General features: G+C 38.0%; 3 protein-coding genes across 6 annotated transcripts in view; 1 reads left to right on the forward strand and 2 right to left on the reverse strand.

Moving 5' to 3' along the window:
• STRN3 (striatin 3) overlaps positions 1–727 on the forward strand; it is a 93,907-nt gene extending 93,180 nt beyond the window's left edge. For all 3 annotated transcript variants that reach the window (XM_079127219.1, XM_079127217.1, XM_079127218.1), the window contains one exon: positions 33–727. In XM_079127219.1, the coding sequence (XP_078983345.1) occupies positions 33–202 (170 nt within the window). In that variant the 3' untranslated portion in view covers positions 203–727. The remainder of the gene's footprint in view (positions 1–32) is intronic.
• Positions 450–18,489, reverse strand: part of COCH (cochlin) — a 50,044-nt gene continuing 32,004 nt past the window's right edge. For both annotated transcript variants that reach the window (XM_079127234.1, XM_079127233.1), the window contains one exon: positions 450–3,376. The gene's annotated coding sequence lies outside the window, so the exon portion shown is untranslated. The remainder of the gene's footprint in view (positions 3,377–18,489) is intronic.
• On the reverse strand, positions 4,188–17,880 carry LOC306654029 (cochlin-like). The gene is given in 14 exon segments (XM_079127243.1): positions 4,188–5,162; positions 7,488–8,004; positions 8,188–8,414; positions 9,099–9,143; positions 9,146–9,201; positions 13,151–13,298; positions 13,388–13,432; positions 14,214–14,272; positions 14,757–14,894; positions 15,655–15,766; positions 15,769–15,808; positions 15,810–15,811; positions 17,694–17,741; positions 17,832–17,880. Coding segments are annotated over 14 exon segments (1,647 nt in total). The 5' UTR covers positions 17,866–17,880; the 3' UTR covers positions 4,188–4,986.

Genomic DNA, 18,489 nt, shown 5'->3' on the forward strand with positions numbered 1-18,489 from the left:
CTCAGTAACAAGCTTTAATTGTTCTTTTACAGGCCATGACTGTTCCATTAGATTATGGAATTTAGACAGCAAGACCTGTGTGCAAGAAATAACAGCTCATAGGAAGAAATTGGATGAGTCAATTTATGATGTTGCTTTCCATCCATCAAAAGCATATATTGCAAGTGCAGGAGCTGATGCCCTTGCCAAAGTATTTGTGTGAATCCACAAAAACTCACATCATGACAAAAGATTTGCTTGGACAGAAAAATGGTCTGCATCACTGCCATCAAAAAGGATATTGATATAACACTACATGTGTTCTGCCTAGTGAAGGCAATTTGGGGCAGGCATAAATTGGTAGAAATCACATCTTAATGTCAGGCTCATTAATTTAATTGTAATTACTGTATTTTGTGGGACATAAAGAAAAAGGACTCCAGTATTTGTGGGCCTATACTGGATATGAACTGAGCGTATGTCTGTTTTTTTAGGTGTCTTTACGCCAATGTGGAGTCTGATCTTACAAAGACTTTTTTTTTTTTTTCCCCTAAAGGACTCTGTGTGCTGCCTTAGGGTTAGGAATGTGGTGCTCTTGTGGGGGGAAGTGAGCTCCAAGAGTAGCTTTTTTTCATCTCTTAGTGATCTTATGTTTATCAGTTGAATGCCACAGATTCCCTTTTAAACTTATTTTGCTTTAAAAAAAAAAAAAAAAGAAGAAAAAGAAAATTTAACTTAAAATATTTTAGCATTAGTTGCACAAAATGTTTGGATAAAATTCTAGTTTTTATAAGTCTTTTTATATATTTAGCCTGTCACAACAGTGCTCAAGATTGTATTGAAGTTTTTCTTCATTATACAACCCTAAACACAGAGATCTCACTGACCAGCCACCCCCTTAACCACTTTCTTTCCTCCTTTTGCTTAATACAGCTCAGCTAAGTCCTTCCATAAAGATGCTAAATCACCTTCATCATCACATAAATGTCTTCATGAACAAGGACTATTAAGTGTATTAAAATGAAACAGTGGGGTTTAGTACTCCAAAGGAACTCTTTAAAAAAACTAATCTTGGCATCCTATCACTATGTGATATTTTGTACATCTTACTGTATTTACAAGTTTATTTATCAAGGATTATCCATCTTGCTAATGGCCTATTATTTATTTCACTTTTTGTTGGTCTTTATATCCTTTTATTAATGTGCTAAAGAAACCTGTATATCTATTTTGGAACTCCTTTGAATAGTCTAAAATAGACTAAAAATGGAATATTTTATAGTTTAAGTTACAAAACAAGGTGTTTACCCCCCAAGATACATATCTTGGTTTTACCATGATTCCAAACAAAATTATCTTGTTAAAAAATATTGGAATAAAAGTTTATTTGCATTACAAATAGGATACAAAAATAGTTCAATCAGGATACAGAAATCTGCTGTGTTTGGACTAGTTTTTCCCTGTTTTATTTTTTTAGATGTGCTTAATTTTATGGTGTAACTAAAGATTTTGTTTGTGTAATGCATGATTAAGACAATAAAGTATTTTTTCTAGTCTTCCAAAAACTTTTCCGATCAGTTTGCGAGTTTTGATGAGTTTTGTAAGGTTTTTGTTTTACAAACTATGAATCAGCAAATTTTTAAGATTGTACCACAAAGCAAACATACAGCTGTTGAAAAATAATGTATATAAATGCATATAATAAATATAAATTGTGTACCTGTATGTTACTGTTGGCTACATCATTTTGTGTTGAATAATAAAGTGCAATACTCTCCATAATTAAACTAGGAAATGGAGATGATTTCTTAGTCCTTCATTTTTATGCTATTATTTTTATACATTATATTGCTTATTGGTATTCTATTAAGATTAGAACAATAACACTCTTAACTCCTTTTGAAGTATTTCACCCAATTTGAGGATATTAAAAAAAACTGTTAAAATATATTAGACCATTTGAAGTAACAAAAAAAAGCAGATGCAATTTTAATAATTTATTTAAACATCCTGTAACTGAATTTCAGTTAATGATGGTGTCCTATCTAGCTAGAATATACTGTTTCCACAGAAAAACATTCAGCAGAGAATAAACTGCATTATTCATTACTTAAAGTTCTTATAAATGAGGTTAAGTATTGATATTCTGAAACTTCTTCAACAAGGTAATATCCTTTTACTTGAAGGAACTACAAATGGTTTTAAAGGGGACACTAGAAAATTCACATGCAAAATCTATGTGAATGCCTGCTGCAAATGTTAAATTTAACTGTGTGTGCATTGAGAAATTCCAGGTAGAAATTTTAGTTCTTATCCTGAAACACTAAAACTTCTCAGAACTTTTTAAAATTTTATTTTATTTTTTCTGAACTCAAACATTCAACTAATGAAGAAATTCAATCAATGGATAAAGGGGCACTTTTCTCCCTGACCCTCCCCTCACCCTCTCCTCTGTTTAATCTCTTAAGTTTTTGCAAAGGTAGTACTGTTTCTGGCAGCTATTTCAACCCATTGCTTTACTGTTTTAACTGTAAGGTGGTTATTTTCATTGCAATATATAAATATTCACCTCTTTTGGAATGTATTAAAACTGTAATGGATAAAAATCAGTATATGTTTATTTTTCTCTTACCTAATTTGGTCATATGTTTCTTTATAATATTAAACGTTTGAAAGGGATGCAAAAAGAATGTCTTTCATTTTATTTGTGTGCTACCATTTGTGACATGGAAAACAGCAGATTAATTATTGAGTAGGACTTTATACATAAGACTTGAGGATATTTTTATATACAAACAATATGTTGACTTTTTTCTCATTTAATAATATTCTACCTCTTTCATACTTGTATTTTCTCATTTCAAACTGTTACCCCTGAAAACTAACATTTAGTACATTAAAAATTGTAAATGAGCTAGCATATTTTAAATTTAGACATGCCTGTTGAATTGTATGTTTAGATTTTTTTTTTTACCTCTTTTAGTTGTTAACCCTTTATCATGATTGTTTCCTCAGATAAACTGATAGTTGCTTGAAGTTCTGATTTCTACTCTTGCTGTTACATCAGTAAAAATATTCATTTCCCTGATCACTAAAATTTTGTCCTTTATAGAATTAAAGGGAAAAAAACTTTAAAGAATAACTAGAAGCTGTGGCTTCATTAAAGCTTCTTCTTCTTCTTCTTTTTTACCAGAAATTGAACAAAGGGGCACTTGGCTACTAAGCCACATCACCAGCCCTATTTTGTATTTATTTAGAGATAGGGTCTCAGTGAGTTGCTTAGTGCCTTACTTTTGCTGAGGCTGGATTTGAACCTGTGATCCTCCTGCCTCAGCCTCCGAGCTGCTGGGATTATAGGCGAGTTCCACCATGCTTGGCAAAGATGAGAATTTGTAGTCTGTGTACTAGTGGAAAAATCACATTAAGTGGAATTCATTTTTGATGATGATAAAATTCTTGTTATATTAATCTACATTTTCAGCTTTAAGGAATAGTAACGAAGTTATCTTCTCAACCTCCCTTTTATCAGTATTTGTGTAATGTCAAAGGTAATTAAAGTTCTGCCTTTCCCCATAAATTGTATAGACCTTAAAAGATTTACTGGATATATTATTCCAGCCAATTAATACCTCTGTCAACTCTTGGTTGTATGGTTTCAGTTGGAATCTGGATCTCTTTGAAGCAGGTAAATGAAGGAGGAACAGAACCTGTTTTGGAGGAAGACAGCCAAGACAGGGTGATAGAGCACCTCTGTCTATGGAGGAAACTCCTGATGAGCTACTGCACATTAAGGAAACTAGCACAAGGTACAAAACATTAGTACTCAGAAGCATGTGATAGTGCTTACTTAATCTGGTAATGGCTAAAACAGTGGGGCATGCAGTAAATAATTAAATGAAAGAAAAATATACTTGGTATTATTCACATTGGTTTTTTTTTTTTTTTTTACTTTGTTTTTGTGGTGCTGGGAATTGAACTCGGGGGTACTCTACCACTGAGCTACATTTCTCAGGTTTTTTTTTTTTTTTTTTTTTTAAGATAGGGTTTCCCTAAGTTGCCCAGGCCTTGAACTTACCATCCTCCAGCCTCACACAGGCTCGCTATACATGATTTAAAAAACAATTCAGATTGGTCTTTCCATGTAAATTAGTACATACAGAATATTTACTATACCTTAGGGAGAAAGACTTGGAATAACAAAAGGCAGCTTAGAATAAGTCACTAGCAATTTTATTAAGTATCCAAATTACAATACCTTTCTTGGCAGTTTTGTTATTTGAAATGGTTTTTTTTTTTCCCAACAACCTTACCAACTTAACATTTTCTCAGTGCTTTGCTGTCTTTTAGAGTAAAAGCCAGTATATCTACAAACATATAAAATTAAGTATATAAATAGAAAAATACCAAGCAATCCTGCTATCTTGCTGAATGTGATATTTTTAGGCATAAGTTACTAAGAAAATACACAGAGAAGCTTGATACACAATTCCTTGCAATATAATCAATAATTGTAACTTTGTAGTATGAAGGAACCAGCTATGGGATTGGTTTTAAGAAAACATCCACTTGGATCAAAATAGTTGAACTATGTTAAAAAGCTGTTTTTTTCTATTTGTTTCTCTTTCATTTTATTTATATAATCAATAGAAAATGATTAGAGAAGGAATGTTACTTTTGGTCTAAGTATCACATTCTTTTGATACTTGGTATTTGCATATCTAAACATTTAATAGACATAGAAACTTAAAGATTTTAATCCATAATGTCTTCTCTTCCTGAGTTTCTAAGGGCCATAATTATGAAGACTCAGCCAAGTGTTTTGAATAATTATGAAGTCTAAATAGTAATCAGAAGGTAGTAGCTTTAAATGAATGCTTATTTGCTTAGAATACCTGTTGACATTTAATACAAGTATCTGATCCTAGTATGCTATGATATTTCATTATGAGAATACAGTTTATACATTAGATCCCCTTGTACTTCCTTCCCGTTGTCAAAATATCACCATTATTGCTGGGATTCTAAGAAATCTCTACAAATGCCTCTAATAATATCAGAAACAATTGGTTCTAATCCTGTGAACTCTCTTGTGAAGAAAGCATGTGACTCCTTTGGTTTAGAGGCCATATCTTTCAGGTCATCCAGAGGTGCCCAAGCCACACCAACAGAAAAGATGGTGATACCTACAATGGAAATAATTAAAGATAATTAAAAACTGGTCCAGTTTGTATGTAAACTTGTTTGTGTATGGATTCCATATATTAGTGATTAATTGCAGAGAAAACTTCCTTGTAATTTTTGAACTAGAATTAGGTAAGTTTTCAGTCATTGTGATGAGATCGGTATAACAGTTTGGTCAAAACCATAAGTCTCTGCCATCAGTGTAATTCAGCACATTAACTTATTAATGATATGAGCAGTGCAGAAAAAATATTTGACAAAGTGTATATCCATCACAACACAAGTAGTTAAGGTATGGAAGAAAATTTTCTTAACCTACTACACATTATCTCCAAAAGATATTCTGCAGGCTAGAGATGAAGGTCATGGTATGGTGCTGGCCTAGCATGAAGAGGTTTCTGGGTTTAATCCCCCAGCACTACAAAAACAGTGAAAATTTCCCCCCTTGAGGTTGGTGTGAGAAAGGCCTGCTATTATCACTTCGGTTAAAAGTATATTGGAGTCCTAACTGGCACCTTAAAGCATGGGAGAATGGCACAGAATAAGTTAAGTGGTGAATGTTTTCAAAGTTTACATTGGGGAACACTAGTCTTCTGAGATACCAACGACTTGTTTTAGTCTTTCTAGTTACATTGGCAAACATATCCAGTCATCAAAAAGTGCCAATCTGTAGTCCTACAGCAAAAATCTGGTGATGGGGGTGGGGATGTGGCTCAATGTTAGAACACTTCCCTGACGTGAAGTCCTATGTTCAGTCCCTATCACCACACACACCACACAAAATACCTGGTGATAAATTGACAAAAAGGGATTTCTATAAAGCTGGAGTAATTTATTTCATTGAAGCATTCTATCTCCATCCCCTTGGTTTATTTACTATGGGGTTTTTAGTACTACTACATTTTGTCAGGGTAATGCTTAGCTGAATTCACATCAGTTCCAACATTCTAGTTATATCACTACTCAAGATTTCATTCCCCTTCTAAGAATGGTATACAGTGATCACAGAGTTGCAAAGACTATATAAAATAGGTTTAGAGGATATACAAGCTACTTTAAACATCCTAATTATCACCAACAGCCAATCCCTTCTACCACCTAGCAAAACAAACAAACAAAATCCACAAAGTTTTTTTTTTTTACTACTTTTTCAAGTTCTACATTCCAGTTCCAATTTTTGAGCTCACCCCAGGTATATAGTTAGTTTAGAAAAAAAAAGTTGTAACCCAGCCCTAAAAGCCCACTCTGACTTCTGGGTTTTGTGACTTTGACATCACTATCACTAAGGGGTAATTTTCATGAAACTTTTCAGTGTGGCCTACCCTGATCATAGGGAAGATACATGGAAATTTAGTTCACTTTAGCCTGAATACAATCCTAACTATAAATTAGTTTAGTACACTGAGAAGTGACAGCAGGAAGGTAGGTCTTCATTTGAACATAGGTTAGTTGCTTGTGTGTGAAAACAAACTAGATGTATAGCTTAAATTGCATGTATCAGTTCTCTGAACTGCTTCAGCCTTTTTGTCAATACAGAAGTACACAATATTGAGAGAGATTCTAATATATAGAAAAGGTTTAGTCACTAGGAATTGAATAGGGAAAAGGAGGTACAGAAAATGTACAATGCAAGGCTGTTCATTCTCCCCTTCCAAGTCATTTACTTACGTCCCCACAAAGGGAATCCTAGCATTTTTCCCCCCTGTAGCCTGTTTGATCTGAGCAACACATTAGATTAATGTCTTCAGGAACTAGACTTTTTCCAAAAGTAATGCTAAGGTTGGAGGAAGAAACCTACCATTTTAAAACACAGGAGTGTGTGTTCATTATCTCAAGAAGACAATTTGAGGAAAGTTTAGATGGGATTGGGTTAAACTGTTTATTGGTGACCTTATCTTAGAAAATTCATGCTGGACTGAAAACTTTACAGACAAAAGTTAGAATAATCACTCACATGGTAGGCATGGTAAACAGTGATTATTTGGGGATATATTCCAAATTTGAGCCAAACATAAGCACTTGAACTTAAGTCCTTAACATGATGGTTCTCAAGACAGTTCTGATAATCCAGTGGTTAGGAGTGCACTCAAGCCAGCATGTTTATATTACCATATTTAATAGCTGTATCAGATTGTTTCCATCTCTGTAGAATGAAATTAGTAGGGCTGCTCTGACAAATCAGCTAATATTAGATAAAGTTCTTAGAACAATGACTGCTACACTGCAGGTGTTTGTTCCACAAAATAAATGCTTAAATTTTTATTTACTCCCCAAATTCACAAAACCCCTCCTCAGTTCCCTTTCCATACAAAGGACAAGGATCTTACCTGCGTCATGTGCAGCAGCAGCAGGACCTCGGACATCATCATAGGACTGCCCATCTGTGACAATTACCAGGAAGTTCTTGTTGGGACTGTCCCTCACAGGGCCAAACACATTTCTCACAGTAAAGGAAATGGCATCACCAGTGGCTGTTCCACCACTCATATAGCGGATGTTCCTAATAACAGCAAGGATGTTCTCTTTGGTGTTATAGTCAGTGAAACTGAATTCTGTGCGCTGATCGTAAGTGAACTGTACAGCAGCTATCTTGGCACCAATGTCTGAGATTTCAAAAGTCTTGGCTATGTTGGAAACAAATTCAAGCATGAGGCGGAAATTACTATCTCCAACACTGCTGGAGCCATCAATTAGGAAAGCAATGTTCACTGAGTTATAACAGGTCTTGCTGCACATCATTTGCTCATGAGTACAGAGCTTCTGTACCAGGGGCTTTACATATTTTGTGGTGCCAAACCAGTTGGGCATGTGGTAAGAGAAGAAGCCATTATTCCGACAGACAGCCTAATGGGGGAGACACATAGAAGATAATCCAATGAGATCAGAAGTTGTTTCTAAGATTAAAAGTTTTTGAAAACATTCAATCTTGAATGTTCAGAGTTAATCAGATGGGGCCAGTCAGCACCATGCTTACAGTTGCAAAACTGAATAACAACCAGAACAGAAGATACCCCTTAACCCCCTTACCTTGTCAACAAATGCAACATCCTGAACCATCCCCAATTCTTCAGGGATAGGTTTGGCCACAGAAACTATAAATACATTGACACCAAACTCTCTGGCCACAATGCCTGCTTCCTCAATGTCATCAGAAGGCCAGCCATCAATAAACACCACCACCACTTTTGGGATCCCTTTTCTCACTCCACTGTCAGCCGTGAAAAATTTCTGAGCAGTATGCTTCAAGGCTTTGCCTGGGTTTAAAAAGATGCAAACAGGCAGCATTTACCTCTGCTCAAATGACATTTCTATTTTCCTTGCTACTATTAAGTTTAAGAATTTAACATATATGGAACTGGATTCTATAATAGCTGCCTCAGCTGGAAAAGTTTAATTATCCTTCAGGCCTATTTGTCTTCACTATACCCACATTACTTCCCCCTCTACCTCCCAGAAGCCTCACATTTCCTTACTTCATGTCAATCACTAGTCAGAAACACAAAACTGACTCCTACTCCTGTCATGTGCTTTCTTGCCTTTCTTGCATACCTCTAAGAATCAGGAACAAGAAATTCTCTTTTCAGAGGGTCAATTGTGCTACTCTAATTCTTTCTGCCACATCTGCCTTAATTAGATAAGTCTGTTAAACCTTTGCTTCTTTTTAGCATTATAGTGATATCTGGCCTATCTTATATAAAGATTATAAATCAATGCTTTAGATTTTTTAAAATAAGAACTATCAATTAACATGTTGGTATATTTTTCATTATAAGTTGAATATTAATCTTAGGTGATCAGATGCAGGCCTAGCTAAGATTCCAGTACCAGAAGGAAGAGTTTCACAACAGTTCATATAAAATGGCCTAACACTGTTTCCACACATCTGACCACTAATAACTCTCTACTATATTACACCCTGGGTGTCCAAGTCTACTTACCTGTATTGGAATTACCTCCTCTGAAACCTACTTCCTTTATGGCAACAAAACATCTTTGGCTGATGTGAAGTTTTTCAAATAAAATTCTATTTTGGGATGTTCACTATGATTTTAAAAAAAGATATTATTCAGTGAGTATTGGGAATGTTGAGAAAGCAATAAGCAACATTAGGTACCTTTAAAAAGTTTGTAAAGAGGCAACACCCTTTGTGGTACTAGGGATTGCAACCCAGTAGCACTGTACCATACCACTGAGATATATCCCCACTCCTTTTTAATGAGACAGAGTCTTGCTAAATTGCCCAGGTTGGCCTCAAACTTTTGATCCTCCTGCCGCAGCCTTCCTGAATAACTGGGATTACAGGCATGTGATCCTCAAATTTCTGTTTTAATCCCACAGTATGTAGTCAACTAAGACACTGCATCCTTTTTTGAATTTAGAAATATAAGTATAATTTCTAAAATACAGCAAATACAATTGCTATATTGGGGGTTTATTCTATTCTGAGTAATAAATACATATCACATTTGCAAACTCATTTCATCATAATTTCAAGGTAGATTATTATCCTAAATAGAGAAATTGCTCAGAGCACTTGGGTAATTTGCCCAACAAAGCATGGCTGCATTTTAAATTTAGGATTGTCTGGCTTTAGCATTTATTCCTTGACAATATGTATGAAGCATCTGAAACTGGGCTTGGCTCAGGACCCTGGGTTTAATGGAAGTCTGCATTGATGGGCACCAGGTATCTGGGAAATAGCTGCAGGTGAGACTGGGTCTGCTCCAGTAAGGAAGCCTGGAAGCCCTGAACACTCTGGGGTCTTGTACCCAGGTCTCTTCCATAAGAAGGGACAATTTCAACCATACGAAAGCCAACATTTTTTTAATGGAAAAAGTTACTAGAAAATTAATTATAAAATATTAACTTTTTTATAATAAATGAAAATGACATTTGCTGATCTTTAAAGTGTATGTATTGTGAGAGATATTTATATATAATAGCTGGGCATGATAGCATGCATCTGTATACCCAGTTACTCAGGAAGCAGACTGAATCTCCTGAATCATTTAAATCCAGGAGTTCAAGGACAGATTGGGTAATATAGTGAGACCCTGACTCAAGAAAAAAGGTTAATATTAAAAGAATTCATATCACTTTGTGTGTGGTGTGTGTGTGTTACTGGGGATTGAACCCAGGACCCTTGCACATGCTAGGCAAGTGCTCTACCACTGAGTTATATCCTCCAGCCCTCAGTTCACTTTTTTAAATTTTAGAAATTTTCATTTTGGGGGAGTACCAGGAATTGAACTCAGGGGCACTGGACCACTGAGCCACATCCCAGCCCTATTTTGTAGTTTATTTAGAGACAGGGTCTCACTGAGTTGCTTAGCACCTAGCTTTTGCTAAGGCTGACTTTGAACTTGTGATTGTTCTGCCTCAGCCTCCCAAGCCACTCAGTTCACTTTATAACTACTCTGTTCATTAGAGACCATGTTGAGTTAAAAAAATAATAATAATTTATTATACTTAATTTTTAGATAAGCAATATTTTGTAAGTGCAAAAGTTTAAGACCTTAGCATTATCAGTAGTTATTTTATTAAGTCAAAACTTTTTTTTTTTTAAAAAAAAGCATTTTTTTAAAACTTTATTTTGTTTTATGCAGTGATGAGGATTGAATCCAGTGCCTCACATGGGCTAGGCAAGCACTCTACCACTGAGCCACAACCCCAGTCCCAGTCAAAACACTTTTTAATATATATCTTTTAGTTGTAGATGAACACAATACATTTATTTTATTTATTTTTATGTGGTGCTGAGGATCAAACCCAGTGCTTCACATGTGCTAGGCAAGTGCTCTAACACTGAGCCACAACCCCAGCCCTCCCACCCCCCCAAAAAAAAAAAATTCTTTGAGGGACAAGTATAGCACTAATTATATTTCTGTATACCTGGTAGTTTGATTTCTGTACACCTTGTAAAATGTTGGGTCACAAAATCAGATTTCATGGCTTGATAACCTTTTCACTTTTGTAGTCACTGTTCAACTATACAAATTATGAATTATGAGGTCAGTCATATTTTTGCATCCTTAATGATACATTCTGTTCTTCAACTTAAATATAAGCTCTTGACACAACTTATCTACTCTAATTTCTTCCTAAAGTAGAAAAACTACAAACCGGGAAGTTTATAAGAAGCTAGTCTTTGTGTCTACACAGTATTGTAGCTTTCCCTTTGAAAAATAATTGGGTCAAATTAGCCCAAAAAATATAGGAAATGGACTGCAGGGGAACTGCCTCAGGGGGTATTAAAATGTACAATAAAGCTGTAATAATCAAAACAGTGTAAAAAAGATGTAAGAATTAGCATAAGAGCTTGGATGCCTATAATCCCAGCTACTGGGGAGGCTGAGGCAGGAGAATCATAAGTTTGTGGCCAGCCTGGACAACTTAGTGAGACATGTCTCAAACAGAAGAGAAGAAAAGAAAAAAAAGAGTGAGCATTTGGACCAAAGAAATAGCCTTACCCAAACTTGTACATAAAAATGATACCACAGTGCTGAGGGTGTGGCTCAGTGGTAGAGTACATGCTTAGTATGTGAAAGATCCCATGTTCAATCCCCAGCACCACAAAAAGAAGAGGAAGAAAGATACCACAAAATAAAGAAATTAGGAGCTCTTTTTTTTTGTTTCTTTTTTGAGGTGAGGGACAAATGATTAAATTATGTAAAAATCAAGCATGGTAGCTCACACTTGTAATCCCAGCGGCTCAGGAGGCTGAGGAAGAAAGATGGAGAGTTCAAAGTCAACCTCAGAAATTTAGTGAGGACCTAAGCAAAGCAGGGAGACCCTGTCTCTAAATAAAATACAAAAAAAGGACTGGGGATGTGGGGGTTCATTGGTTGAGTGCCCCTGAGTTCAATCCCCGGTACAACAACAAAAAAATCAACAGTCATCTCACACTAAACACACACACACACACACAGACACACACACACACACACACACACACAACTAAATAATTTAGTTTTTTATCTAAATAAACTAAAAGCAGAGCCAACTTTGAAAAATAACATAAATAAAATGTAAGTTAAGAGTTTGTAGAAGTACTGGTGACACCTTTATACCCTGCTGATAGAAATTTAAACTGGTTCAACTTTCTAGAAAGCAGTTCTATTTCAGAAGGCTTCAGAATGTCAGAACTAACACCTAGGAATCTAGCCTAATGAAATCATCAGAAAGGATACTCATCACAGCGTAGTAGTTTGCAAGGGTGAAAAACAATAGAAAAAATGGCTAGGGAACTGTGCAGAGGAATATTATGAAATGTCGTTTTTCTGATGAATGCTTTTGATGAGAAAATGCCCAAAATACTGAGGGATGACAGGATACAAGACATTTTTAGAGACCAACCTTTTAAAAAACATATATTTATCAAATATCTTCTTAAAGGAAATAGAAGGTTTTATAATGACTATCTCTGGGAGGTATGATTTGAGAAATTTCAAGCTTGGTATAATGAGCATACTATAATTCTAAAAGACATCAATAGCTATTCTTTTAACATGAGAAGAGCTCCAAACCAAGGGAATATAGAAAGAGCTAACCAGAATAATGGCAGAATAGGAAAGAGAAATGGACTTATTACTGTTTCTTCCTTCTGAAGAGAGAAACTGGGAATCAAGCAGAGTAGATAGATGTGACAGCAGATTTATGTGAGCAACAAGACCTTCCAGTTCATCTTCTGGTCTTTATATAGAGATAGCATATGATTCTTCCAATCCTTTTGTTCCAAAAAGGAGGCATTCAGACCTAATAGTCTGCCCAGGCATTTCTTTCTTTTATCTTTTATTCATTTATTTATTTGTTATTGTTGCTTCATTTTCTTTTTTGCACTACTGGGGATGGAACCTAGCCTTGCATATGTTAGGCAAATGCCTGCCCAGTCTTAAATCCTAAATGTATAGTTTGAGAATTCAGCTTGTCCACAACTCAATATGTTTACATGCAACTCATGATTGTATCATCACTTTAACAAAGTTGGTACCTGGCTTGAACAAGACCCACATGTGGTCCTTCTGTTCCAATTCCCAACATCAGAGCCACTTTCCCAACAAAATTCTTCTGTAAATTAAATCGGCGCTGCCCAATATTAAAGCTTCCATCAATCAGAAAGGCAATATCTGCTTTACAGTCTGTGGATAGCCAAACAAGTCCTTTTGTTAGCAATCACAAGAGGAGGCAGGGGAAATGCTATTTTCCCAAGTGGATGTGTCATTCTTACCTTTATTGCCAGTTTTCTTCTCTGGTGTTTTCTTTAGTCGTTTACCTAAAGCAAAGGGAGCACTTAGCATCAGCAAAAGAAACTTTCAGAGCAAGAAGCTCTCATGGGGGGAAAGCTTATAATAAACAGAGTGTCATTCTTGTAAAGGTCTTTTTGAAAGTTAATTTCCTCATGATTTCCTGGACTAGGGAAGCCATGCCCCAACAAAGAAATAAGACAGGACTGTTATAGGCCTACATATTTGATATACCTCTGATTCAAGAATCTGATATCCAAACCCACAGTTGAGGCAGACTGGCAACAAAAAAACTAATGTTCTTAAATTTTTTTTTTTTTTTTAACTTTAATGTCCATAGTCTTGGGCTAGGGTTGTAGTGGCACTGGGTCAGATCCTTGCACCACATAAAAATAAAGGCACACTGTCCCTCTACAAATACTAATTTCTTTTTAAATGCCCAGGACCCTTTCTATTTTTTGTTTTGTTTTGTAGTACATACACTAATTCCTTTATTCATTTGACAGTGCAATAATTAAGGAATAAAGCAAATGAAATTGGAAATAAGTTCATGGTACTTTGTGGTCTGTCAAATCAGAGAAAACATAGGACTTTGAGAGAATGATTGGTAGTAAAGCTGGTAATGAAAATATAAGAAGGGATTTGAAATATAAAATTGAATGTTTCTGTCTGCAATATGTCAGTAAACATAACATTTTACTTTATCTATAATATCAGCCTTTAACCTCACATTTAAAAAGGTAAGTGTCTACCAACAACACTTTATTTGTAACTGCCAGGCAACTAGGAGAGAGGTTCCATGTTTCATACCTGTTGATGGACGTGCTGTGGACACTGCCCGTCCTGTGGCTTCCTGGGCACCACTTTGCCTTCTGTTAAAGTAAAGAGAAGACTTTTTTTCTTCTTTCTTTTTTTAATCATTAATTATAAATCTTATTTAGGGTTCTGGATAATAAATACAACAGGGTGATGGTAATTAAAAATATAAACTACATATTAGTTGTCAGAGAACCAAAATGGATTATTTTCTATTACATTTGAAAGGATCACAGTTTGAAGGGAGTTGCCGTTTAGTGTCTCTCTGAGTTTCAAGGCATTCTGAATGCAGTCAATTCAAGTTTGTAATGCCATCTCTGACAGCAAGATCATTCTTCCCCATTCACCCAAGTTTGGAGGCTGGAGTGATACATGACCCTTCTGGTCTCCTAATTCTATCCCATAGTTGAACGCTTCTTGACCACAGAATTTTCCTACCAGAATTAAATAAGTTGGACTAAGAAAAGCAGGAAACTTATTTTGGGGGGGGGGGGGTGTTGGGGGCAATATTAATAAGTGAGAACAATATAATTGTACCTACTAGTCACTGTGAACGAAGCAGACCACCTGGAGAGCATTTGCGACTGGATGCCATTGGCTTCTACAGAGGAATAGTTTTCTCGGCCAGGTAGGCTATAGACCCGCACAGGTCCCCCTGAGATGCTGATTACTCCCCTGCAACATGAGAGGAACAGCTGAGATGCCACCCACACTTTTCCAGGGCACCAGGCTGACATATAGTGCCATGTTGCCTCTATGGCTCTGATTAACCAAGAAAATAGTTCGGCAGGGAAGTCGAGTGCTGCCAGTCTCCTAAAAACTTGCTTGCACAGGAGTAAAATTTGCCTGAGGAAACGGTTTTGTGCTGTCCAACTTCTTAAGTGTTGATGATAATACACTTGTAGGATCCTGTCCTCACAGCTCAGAGATTCAGAGTTAATAAAACAATTTTCCTAAAATACTTTAACAACATGCTCTTGCACTGCGTTTTTTTTCAAAGTGTCACATGGACCATTCTACTGAAGGATAGCATGGCACTTGCTAAACAATAGTGACCTTGAGTAAGATTCTTGACAAACTGAGTTCAGTTTTCCCAACTATAAAAGCAGACCTGTTCCTACCCTGTAGAACTGTGGTAGAAGTTAAAATGATGGTTGGCATAGTGAAAGCTCTGTAATACATGATCTGATTAGAAATGTTAATGAAATGATTAGAAATGATTAGAACCATAAAATCTAGCCATCAAGAACTAATGCAATCTGCCCTTCGTCAGAAAGCTTCCCTTATGTTTTTGATGTTTCAGGGAACTTTAAAACTTTAAATATATCTATCTTCTGTGGCCAAAATTGGCACCAAAGAAAAGTATGAAGGCTAAAGTGGGAAAGAAAATAATTTATGCTTGCATTCCCCCCTCACCTGGTGTGTTTGGGCTTACCTGTGGATAGCGGCCCCGCATATGCTAGATACAGAGGCATAAACTATGTTCCCAAACACAGAGAATTCCTCAGGAGGGCAGCCGCCTGGGCAGAGGACATCTGCTTTCTCTTCCTGATGTCCAAGCCTCTGGTAAAGCACGTGATAGCAATAGGAAACTGAAGAAAAAGGAGGGAATGTAATAAGCACACTTGGAATTTCTTTGGGAACAATGGTGGGGAAACCAGGGCATGAGATTTAAGTTTTACTTCCCTAATTTCTACACCATTGACACGTAACCATTTCACACCATTCCCAGATTTTAGCAAGTCAAAAGTTGGTTTTCCAATTTAACTTAGTTCCCAACCACTAGAGAAGTCTAATATTATAATTTTCTCAGTTTTTAATCAGTTTGGAAATACACTGGAACTACAAAATAGCATTACTCATTGAGCATTTATTCATTCTAGAAACGGAAATCCCACTCTGATGAAGCATGAAGTGAAGGTAGTGAATCTGAATTGAGCCTTCCTGGAACATTTTCATAGGTATATGCAAAAATCCCTCTAAGCTACCTTCACTTCACAGCAGCATTTATCCTAGTTGCCCTATAAACAAAGAGCCTTAAAATCACAAATTCTCTTAAGTAAACAGTAAAATGATGCTTAGAGTGACAGAATGTTGTTTAGCTCAGTCATTTATTTTACAGATGAGAAAACCAAACCATGGGGTTAATTTGCCCAAGGAACATTCTACAACTTCCAAAAGACAGGGAAGTTAGTCCCATCAGAATGGAGCATTTTTATCTTAATTGAACCTGATTATTTTCTGCTCCAGATCTGTCCAAAGAAATATTTCAGGCAGTGAATGGATTTTTAGAAAGCACTGTTAATATGCTCAAGTTCTGCACTTTTAACCTAATAAAGAATCAAAGTTTTTACTACAAAAGACACTAGGTAGAGACAAGCCCTCAGTAATATGCAACAAGATAACAATACAGAATGTTAATTGGTCCATTTACAGTAGATATTAAATTGAGATTAACATTACTAATGCATTTTCCAAATACAAGAAATGGCCTTTAAAACTTTTGAAACATTTTTAAAACAAACAAACTCTCCTTTTTCCAAGAGAGGAATACTGTCTGGGTCACATTGCCCAATTGAGTAGCTTGCCTCTAACAAGGAGCCTCTCTGTTCCCTCTGCTTTGAGCTGTACATGTGGACTGGAAGGGAAGGAGGATGGCAGGCACATGCTCTTGAGCTTGGAACTCAGACCTCTAGAAAATTGCCAAGTTAAAATCCTTACCGAAAACAGGAGTTTCAAACCTATTATTAAACAGTGCTAATCCTATTTTCGGCTTAGGTAGGGGCAATACTGGAATTGGGCGCAGAGACTGCCTTCACCCTCTAACGCTGACTTTACTGGGGAAAGAGTGAGAAATGCACCCGAGTGCAATACTTACCCTTATTTCTACTTTCATGGTAAACAACGGATTTTAGAAAAGTTACTAGGAAAATACACGGAACCGCCCACCAATACCTGGACCTCTACACACGTGGAACAAACTTTTTAGACTTTCTCGTATGTGAATGGGACCACAAATGTGCTTTTTCAAGGGATACACCTGAAACACAGCTAGGAGGAAAATCAAGGTAGGACAACGACGCGAGTCTCCCTGTCTGTCGGCTACGACAGTCTGAAGGTTTCTTTCGACCCCAAACGCTAGTGTGCCTCTACGTGGGGATCAACAAGTACCCTTGCTTGAACCTTTGCCGCCGGCGCTCAGGCCTGGGAGCTCGGTGGGATGGGTAGACATGGAGAAAGGCTTCCTTCTCTGCGCCTAGGGAAGAACGTCCCCATCGGACCCCAGGGACCCCCTCGCGGGGGAGAACAGGTAAGTCAAGGCAAATCCAAGGTTGGGACGAGCCAAGCAGCAACTCCAACCTTTGCCCTCGAGCCAAGGTGGCAGGGGGCTCGATCTGAATCCCGGTTGACCCTCGGCCCCTCGGACGACCAGGACCGAGCGCTCCTTCCTTGCCCCGGGAACCCACAACTCACCAGCTCCCTCGGTGCCCGCGGGCTCCGGCAGCAGCACCAGACAGATACCTTCAAAGAGAGGAAAGCGCTAGGACTGGCTCCAGCCTCCACCCCCACTTGGGGCGAGGGGAAGCGGGCCGGTGAGGTACGCGTACTCACCAAGACAGAGAACTGGGATCCAGGCTGCCGACATGGTGGTTGAGGGGCTGTTGGGACCTGGGAGAGAGCAGGCTGAAGGAGGCAGGGGTGGGGGAGGGGGCAAGTCCCCAGCTCAAGACGCCCGCCCGCCCCCTCCTCAGAGATGTTGCTTCCCTCGGGAACCCAGGGACCGCCGAGGATGGGAGGGTCTCCCGGGCCAGGGCCCCTCTAGATCTGGAGGCGGCGCTTCGGCTGCCAGTCGAGCCAAACCCACAATCGATGTGCAACCCCAGATCGGGATTGCGGGGTGGTGGGAAGGAGGGCGCCAAGATGAAGACAGACAGACAAGCTAAGCACGAAAAAGGAGAGGCAGGACTTGCCAGTGTCAGGGATCCCACCCGCCAGAGCCGGCCGCCCACGGTCCTGCACCTGCGTGGGATCCGCCCGGCTGCGCCCGACTGCCGAAAGCGCGGCTCTAGCTGCCGCTTTAAAGGCTGGGCCGCGCGCATGAGCACTATGCGGGGGGCACGCGGGAGGGAGCTGGGAGCCAGTTCCCCCAGGGCCGGGCGGTGGCGGTCCAGCTCCGCCCTCACCCCCTTCCGGCCCCGGGGTGAGGCCGGCGTGGAGGCGCCTCCCCCCCGCGGCGCGGATTTCGGCCACCTGGACTCGGTGTCCGATC

Source organism: Sciurus vulgaris, assembly GCF_902686455.1.
Source record: "Sciurus vulgaris genome assembly, chromosome: 2".
Classification (NCBI taxonomy): Eukaryota; Metazoa; Chordata; class Mammalia; order Rodentia; family Sciuridae; genus Sciurus; species Sciurus vulgaris.